Source organism: Larus michahellis, chromosome 6 (genome assembly GCF_964199755.1).
Source record: "Larus michahellis chromosome 6, bLarMic1.1, whole genome shotgun sequence".
Classification (NCBI taxonomy): domain Eukaryota; kingdom Metazoa; phylum Chordata; class Aves; order Charadriiformes; family Laridae; genus Larus; species Larus michahellis.
Window position 1 is genome coordinate 45,124,497 of NC_133901.1, and position 8,497 is coordinate 45,132,993.

The 8,497-nt window shown below is 45.1% G+C and overlaps 1 protein-coding gene across 1 annotated transcript; it reads left to right on the plus strand.

Moving 5' to 3' along the window:
- The first annotated feature begins 82 nt into the window (after positions 1-82).
- Positions 83-7,294, plus strand: LOC141744566 (uncharacterized). The gene is made up of 7 exons (XM_074590802.1): positions 83-2,409; positions 2,714-2,910; positions 3,233-3,312; positions 4,599-4,713; positions 5,395-5,501; positions 5,743-5,857; positions 6,669-7,294. Exons 1-7 carry the CDS (start codon positions 2,384-2,386, stop codon positions 6,854-6,856), a joined length of 828 nt encoding a protein of 275 aa, XP_074446903.1. The 5' UTR covers positions 83-2,383; the 3' UTR covers positions 6,857-7,294.
- The last annotated feature ends 1,203 nt before the right edge of the window (positions 7,295-8,497 follow it).

Genomic DNA, 8,497 nt, shown 5'->3' on the forward strand with positions numbered 1-8,497 from the left:
GCTGTGTAATGGTCCATCTCAACTCGCATTCTTATATTCTTGTAGGATTTTAATTTACCAACATAATTGAATTTCATTAGATTTTGGAATTGTGATATGATTTCATCTTTTACTACGTGTGGGATCACTCTTTAGTCCTTGTGATTAGTAGAAAAAATATTAGGTTTTTATCTTTAACACTTAGATTTTTCTTATAGAGTAGTCTCTCATAATATTTGCTCCCAAATGTTAGGTTTGATGTAATTTTGGAATAAAATAAAGTGCGTAGAAATAATTGCAAAACATCAACAAATATATATATAGCATGAGATTAAAATTTGGACCACTACCTTCTGCAGCAGTCTCTCCCGGAAGAACTAGCCGCTAGATGGCTGTGCGTCCCTCCACGGCTGTGGGAGCAAGCCTGTGCAGAAGCACGTCCCTGTTTGTGCCAGTTCTTGGCTACTGCCTCTGGGTACCGGTCCCCTGGTACTCCTGGTGGACACAGTGACAGCCGCTCCCTCTGACAGGTCGGGGGGGCTGGTGTGATGGTGGCTTGGCTGGGATCCACACTGAGGACAAGGAGGTGTCTGTGCTCACGTGCTGTATTGTCCTATAAAGTGGCAAACTGCTTTTTGCAAAGGACTGTGGATTACTCTCAGGTTTATTTAAACTGTGAGGGTTTATCCTCTGTGACCAGTTTTGTTGTCAATCAAGGATGAACTTAGTCCTGCCATACAAGGGTTACCTGGGTGTGGCCCCCAAGACTCACTTAATCCTAGCATTGTGGTTTAAGCAGCATCCTGTTATATCTTCTACACTGGAGAAATGCTGCCACCCCATGTTTCTCTCCTAACTACATTCCTTTGTACAGTGTTGTCCAAACAGATGTTGAAGTGGAAAGAGCGTGCCCAACTGTGATGATCAGCAAAGAAAAGCTGCCATTCATTCCCTTCCAAGTATGTCACAAACACGACTTCAAGCTGTTCAAGCCAGAAGTTGCTCCACTTTATTAACATGCTTAATAAAAGTGCTATTAATGGTGCTAATGTGCTACATGTACTGTGTAAATTGAGATGAACAAGCAGTAGGTTTGCACATAGCTCCTGATCTCTCAATGATTTATAGTATTAATCAATGGCCCTCCTTGGACACCTGAATACATTTTGGCAGGAAAATACGTTAAAGTCCATCCGCATCTTAAAGAATGTATTGGCAAAAAATTCCCAGGGACTATTTTCCCAGCTGCATATTGCTCATCGTACAAGGAAAAAGATTGTTGTGTGTGTCAGCCTCAAAAATGTAAACTGTTTGCAACCTGGTCCTATTGGTCTGCCCAGAAACATAAACCTTGGCCTTCATTATTAAAGACTTGTTTTGCTAATGAACTTTTACCAGCCAGTAATGTATACAAAGGCATTTTACTAACACCATTCATGCTGCCACAGAACTGTTTTGTGGAAGTGTTGCAGCCCCACACACACCTGTTTAGCAAGTCATCCCTGAGATGGCATGAGCCCGTTGTTCATGTGGTGGAGGCCTCACCGTGGGCTTCACTTCTTCAGGATCTCCTGGCCGTAATGTGTGATACTGCAACTCGCAGAAGCAAGCGAATGAAAAAAATAAATAAAAAGAAACCTGAAAAAGCACCGTATAAATATATGTCTTGCATAAGGGAACATGAAAGCAGAATGTCTCTGTCTCAACTGTCTGCAGACAAAACAAACAGTTCTGCTCTGGGGGTGGCAGTAACAGCTGTGACAGGGTTTGCTGGCAAGGGAGCATGTGTCGGGCGGGTTTGGTGGGCCGGTGAGGCCAGCGCGGGGACTTGGCAGTGGCCGGCGTGCCACAGGCTCTTGGGCCCTGACTCTGAAATCTGCAGTTTACAGGCTGAGGTCAGTCGGTCACACCCCCAGCACCTGAGCGTTATCTGGATAATTGGATTCATCTGCTTGTAAATGTATAAGGTAGAAATGGTTGAACTTTTGTGGCAATTTTCCTAGCTGTTCAGCCTCTCCCATGAATGGATATAAGCCTATGAGTTTTCTGACACCGTGAAAAAAGCGCCCCAAGACCACAAATAGAAATACTATGCAGCTGCTGATACAATATACACACAGAGAGCAGGGGGTGATAGAACCCACACGCTGAAAGCAGGTTCATGTTCTAGGACTCTTTTTTTGTGTGTGGTTTGTTGTTTTTTTTTCCTTTTCATTTTTTCCCTTTTCTGCTGCTGTTACTGCGTTGTTTATTCTGTATTTAATAACTCAGAATCTTGGAATTGGAAACTATAACTTGCTCTCCTTACCAAGTAGCAAAACTGGATGCTACAGGATGCAGAGCACATCCTCTTGGTCCAAATCTCTTTAGCCATCATTTGATGCTCTGAGGTTTCTCTTGGACCATGATGTACAGTGTCGAGCCCTGCAGGTAAGGCGTACTTATGTTTTCTGTATGAATGTATGTCTGCGTGCGAGCGAGAGACAGACAGGCAAACACAGACAGATGGGTGGGCAGGGAGAGAGCAAGAGCCTGCAGGAGTGTGCATACACCAAACATGTTTACAGTAAACCAGTTAATCTGAAAATGTCCCGGTGGGGCTGGCAGCAGCAGGGCAGCCAGACTGCCTCAGCACGATAAGGAGAAACCTCCCCTCGCCCTTCCTGAGCCATGCTGGCAAACTCTCCACTGGCTTCCCAGCAAGTTGGGCAATATGTGCATCCCCTTATCACAGCGCTGCCCCGGGACGAGGCACCCTGTCACCAACTCGCGACCCGCAGCCCGGCAGCTTCGTGCCCGACTCCAGTGCCTCAGCTCTTCGGCTCCACAAGCAAGTAACGAGCCCTTGGTCTCCTGCAGAAAAAATGCTGTTCAATCCCTGCCTGCTCTGGAAAACACTATTTTTTGTAAGTTTAGCAGTGCTTCTTGCAGGTAAGATATTGCTGTTCTTGAATAGGACTAACAATTTTTTAAAGAGTGGCTGTCTTAGAGAAATGAAGTATCCCACTTGGGAACCCAGCCCCGGGTGGACACAAACAGATGATCACATTGCTAACTGTTTAGAATAAGTCAATATTTGCCCAGTTTATTCACATTTGATCCTTGGTTGCCTCAGGGATACGAGGTAGCGCTAGGACCGCAGCATAGTGGCACAACTCCCATAAACAAGTAGCGTTATGCGGTATTTGGGGTTTGCTCATGTGTCGGGAGGGATTATTTACCAGCTATGTACCTGCTGCTCTTTGTCTTTTAGCTTTTACTGAAATCGGAGCTTTCGCCAGTCCAGACGAATGTGAAAGTGCAACCATAGATGATGTGAATGAGAGTATTGAGGTAAGAGGCTGGCCCTGCCTTGCAGGCACCTTCCGTGGTGTTGGGGTGGCCCAGCCCCATCTGCCACCGCCCCGGGGTATCGCTCTGCCAGTGCCTGGTGTCAAAGAGAAGTACATGGAGGGGAGGGGAATGAGATGGAAAGGCACAAAAAGATTAATGTCATTTGACCTGCCATGTACTTGGCCCTGCTACTGAGAGTCAAATTAAGAAAAAAACACATCCTTATAGATGTATTTTCCAGTTTTGCTTTGCCCCAACTACATAAAGTGGTTTGAACATAAACAGTTACGTCTTTTGCCTTACATGCATATTGTTGTTTTCAATCCCACTTTCAAAAATTAAGTGCTAAATGTTTTAACTACAAATAAAGAGAGTCAACTGAAAGCCTGTGTTTTACGAGTTAGTGCCCCTGTCTCCTCTATGCTCGGCATATCATAAGGGAGCGACCAGACAGTGACCCTGAACATGGCAGAAATGGTAAAGAACTACCAGGACGAAGCCTATAAAAAAATTTTGACACATGGTCGAGACAACAGCAATACAGACCTAACAGCTGGAGGTGGGTCCACTATCAACATGCGCTGTGAACTTCTGCCTGGAGCGCCGTCCTCATCACACGGGGGCAGAAAAAAAGGCTGAGGGCAGCACTTCCCGAGGAGATTTTCTCCCAGCGTTTGACATTTTTTCTCCCCCCGAGACTTGAATTACGTTATTTTCTTTGTGTGACTGATGCCCATCACCTTCAACAACGTTTCTGTAAGCTTCAGGCTGAGAAGCAGAGTTAGCCGTTGCTGGCTAGTGCTTCAGCAGCCGCCACCAAAAACTGGACTTGTTTTCTTGCACCTGTGTAAGATCAAAGTAACTGGTGTCTGTTAGGACATTGTGTTTGGTCATGGGGTTTACTACAGCTCTGCATTGTCCACACATGGTCACACACATATACACACACACAAAGTCTGCAAGATAACAATAACAAACCAATGTTCGGTATAGAAAGATGATACATACTGTTGTTTACAAAGGCATCTTTTCATATATATAGGAAAAAAAATCCCACCCCCATACCAGTCATCCCTCTTGAACTCAATATAATGGAAAAACCCTACCTAGCCACTGTTTTCAAAAACATTGTGGGGAAATTAGTGTTACGTAAAGCTATATAATTTTCAAGATGGTTCTTGTTCTGCATTTTTAAAAAGCAAAGGAAAAAATGTTTGACCACTTTCATAAATTAATTCTAAGGCCTTTTCTCTTCAACTTAGCCTTTTTCTCCCCTAACTCCATAGAAATATTCAAAATGCTTTCATGAAATGATGACCAAGGGTGAAAAAGCTTCAATCAATTTCCTTGCCTGGAGGCTGCAAGAAGCACTTGATCTCCTGCGCCCTGTTCAAGAGAAATGTGAGGCCCCTCCTGCACCGATGCTCCTCTTTGCTGGCTGTTGGACAAAGTGGCAGTGGAGAAGCTCTAAGAAAATTTCTTTAAGTGTCTGCATTTCTTGAGGCGGGGTGGGGGGGGTGGAAATAAGATAAAAGATATGTTAGCAACAAGCCAGAAAGCCAGGGCGTTTAACCACTGTGCTGGCAGGTGTCTGGGAGGCACCAGCGCCTGGGGTGCCACCATCCTGCAGCCCAGCTGCCGATGCTGAGCAGCAGCCCAGAGCCGCAGGGGGAGCAGGGCTGCTCTGCCCTCCGGCAACTGCTTCCGTGGTGTCTGCGAACAGGCACTTCAGTCATCGTCTACCAAGCAATTTGGGTAGTTTTTGACACAGTAGTACCGAGTTGGCTGTGCTGCGAATGCAAATACCACTTTTAAAGTGTAACTGAGGCTGACAGGGACTCCGTTGTCACAGTAACAAGTGATGGAAAAATTCGGTGTTGCCAAGAAAAACATAAATGGTTTTAAAGATGCTTACTTTGACCAAGTCAGCTAGTGGGGGCACTTACCACCCATGCCCAGGTCCTTGAGTATGCCTGTGGTTTGCTTGGGAAGGGGAGACTTGTATACTCACTTTCATTCTGATGTGTTGTTTTTTCTTTTTTTCTTTCTTTCTTTCTTTTTTTTTTTTAATCCACTGGGAAGTTTGCAAGCAGCTCCCTCCATGCCCGCCCCCACCAGCCCCTCGCAATGGCGGGCTGGTGTGTGTCACCATTGGCAATGCTCAGTACTGCAAACCCATGTGCAACAAGGTAATAGTCATGGTTTACTGCTGCTGTATTGCTGACACCAGTCATTAATTTACAAGTGTTTATTGTGTAATGCATAATTTTCCTTGTTATACTTTTTTCTTTTTCTTTTTTTCTTTTGGGCAGGGAGAAGTTGTAGTGTTTGTATTGACCTTCACTGGCTGAATGTTTTGTCATCTTACAGTTACCATGATGTAGCCTAAGACAGCGTGTGTTTGTTTTTTCCCTATTTGTGTTTCCCAAGGGTTATGACTTTCAGTTCCTCAGAAGAAGCAGGCTGTATGAAGTATGTGGCAATGCCACCGGGTTCTCCTGGACAACGCAGCTTGTTGGGGGAAAGGCACTGGCTGTTTGTAACCGTGAGTGTTTCTCAGACACATATGGTCGCAGGGACGGGAGGCTCAGTCTGTTAGGTTTAGAAAAAGGAGGAAAGAAAAGTTTCTCTTTTCTTGGTATATGGGACACTGTGAGAGTGGACAAACTGCCGAACCAGAAATCATGTCAGTTTTAAAATTACCACAAAGGCCTGGGCTGGTGAGCTTTCAGCTTGGCATAGCAAATATGACATGTATGCAACGTTTGTGGGAAGATGCACTTTTTAAAAAAAAAACAGTAAATAAGTATCATCTCACCACAAACCTTACCTTGCACAAGGGCTGTGTGCCCCGCTGGGAAGATCTTGCAACAGTACTTGCAGAACCTCAGCAAAATTGGCCACCACTTGCACTATTCTGTGCGCGTACATACCATGAAAGCCAGGTGCTGGCCCCCAGCCAGCGCTGCTGCCGTTTTCATGTGGCAGCCCAAGGGTTTTAAGGCTGCTCCCATTGCGCCCCGTGGACAATCAGTGACCTGAAACAGGCTGTCTGACTCCGTTGTTATTGCCTTAATTTAAAAATAAATGTGTGTATACATACACAAAAAGGCCAGCCTATCTCTCCTATGGTTAATGGAAAATATTTTACTGTTGACAGTGCCCTGTTGCTAGAGTAGTTGTTTCCCAAGGTTTACCAAAAGCAATCCTGTAGGCACTTTTACTCCAAGTTGAAGTCTTTAGTCTGGAAAACGAGAATGCCGGCGCTTGTTTAAAGATGAGGACAAAGGTATGCTAATTCAGCTGTTTTTAGTTAGTTAGTTAGTTTTTGTTGTTGTTATTTTTGATCTTTCCAGCCTCTGAGATCGCCATCAGTGGAGCTGAATCTGCCTATTTCCCTACCAACAGCACCTGTTTGCACACACTAGCCTTCACCGAAACTCAGACAGAGCAGCTAAACGTCTTCCTCAAAGAACTTGGTGAGAAAGGCATTGACGGCTCCAACCGTGACAAGGAGGCTGATTGTGTCATTTGCGGTTACTAGCACCAAAAACACTTGTGCCACCAACCAGCCATCTGCAATTTGACATGGGTATTTCGACAAGAGAAGCAGAGCAATGAAATCACTGCTAAGATGTGTAAACATAGAGCTTTTATTTAGTTAAAGGACTAGAGATCATAGTCATAATCTGGCCTCAGCTCTTGGGTACAGATATATAGGCTAACAGCTCATGGCAGAGGCGTTTCAAAGAATGAAGATCACTTTTATGGCTTAAATTTGTCTAGCTGGAATTAAATAAGAATTAGAGTTATTTAATGGATGCAGTCATTACCTAAACACAATGATTGTTATCAGAGATCATCTTCTGTCAGGGGTCATCTTTACTGAGAAAGGGCTATACTTTTAGTTGCTTTTACAGTTGCCAGCTAGTCATGATTGTTGCTCTGATGACCATTAAAGCAATGCAAGTCACAACAGTTACCAGCTGTAGGGGTATAATTCTTTATTCACACACCTGCTTGGTTGGGGATTAAATCAGGCTGTACATACAGCTGTTCAAGGTGCTGTGATTTGCATAAGCTACAAACTTGCAGTTTGTTAGTGGGACAACTCAAAGAGTTTGCCTATATTTAGCACCTTGAGGACATCCCACAGAAAGATACAGCCTTTAGGAGTCAAAAAGCGCCTTGTATGCTTGCTGCAACCAGGCGAAATGATAGGAGAAATGTGACATCTTGGTCCAGTACAAAATGTGAGAACTGGCATTGCCCTAAACTAGCAGATATTTGCATCACGTCTTCTCTGCCAAAAAGGTGAAGGAGGTGAGTGTTGAGGGACCTGGATGAGAAGCTCTCTGGTTCATGTGACAGGGATCAGCTTCAGTCTCTTCTGTTCCATCCCTGTGGGGCAATGCCACGGTGGTTCTGGAAAGAAAGTCCTATTGACACTTGTTTCGCTCTAACAGCGGTGCAGGGCTGCAAGCGCTCTTCTGCGCTCACACATCCTTGTGCTCCCTGGGTGTACGCGGCACACACACCTGCGGGGCCTCCCTTAGGCAGCGGTTGTGGCTACCACGAGCTATGACTTCACTTTGGGGCAAAGTACAAAAGTAACGGAGGTCTGGCTGTTAATAGAGTTGGGACAGGCCACATGTAGGGTAGAGCTCTAGGGCTTTGGGCTGGGCGCTGGGCTGACCAGATGAGATGTTCTGGTCTCAGCACAGTAATGCCAGGGCAGCTGCTGGTCCTAGCCCAAGCTTTCCACAGCTTCTGGCTCTTCATCCTCCCCATTTTTTCCCCCCTCTTCATTCTATTTCCAAACCTGTTCTAAACCTGTCTAAACAGGCTGTTTCTAGAGTTAGCAAAAATTTGTCATCTGATTTTGTAACAGCTTTAAACATGAACTAATACCCAAGTGATTTTTTTGTCATTGATTCTTCTCATGAAATACAAAAACTTGTCCCTGCTCCAATCCCCTTCCTTCTGTGAGCTCTCCCTCTTTCACATCCCCCCTGCACATGTATGTACTCTGGAAAACCAAAGGCACAGAGTAAGAAGTGTAAAGAGCAGAAAGCCCGGGCCACTGGCCACCTGGCACTTGGTGCAAGTGAAGACCAAAGGCCAAAGTGCTAGAGATACAGTTTATTTGTGGAGCTGTAGCTACAGAACAGACATGTACGTGAAT

What these genes read in the sequence shown, in the direction of transcription:
- LOC141744566 (XM_074590802.1), top strand. Translation starts at nt 2,384, where the DNA reads ATGATGTACAGTGTCGAGCCCTGCAG. An exon ending in TTTAGCAGTGCTTCTTGCAG is followed by an intron (nt 2,911 to 3,232) that starts GTAAGATATTGC and finishes TTTGTCTTTTAG; the next exon opens with CTTTTACTGAAATCGGAGCT. An exon ending in GGCACTGGCTGTTTGTAACC is followed by an intron (nt 5,858 to 6,668) that starts GTGAGTGTTTCT and finishes TGATCTTTCCAG; the next exon opens with CCTCTGAGATCGCCATCAGT.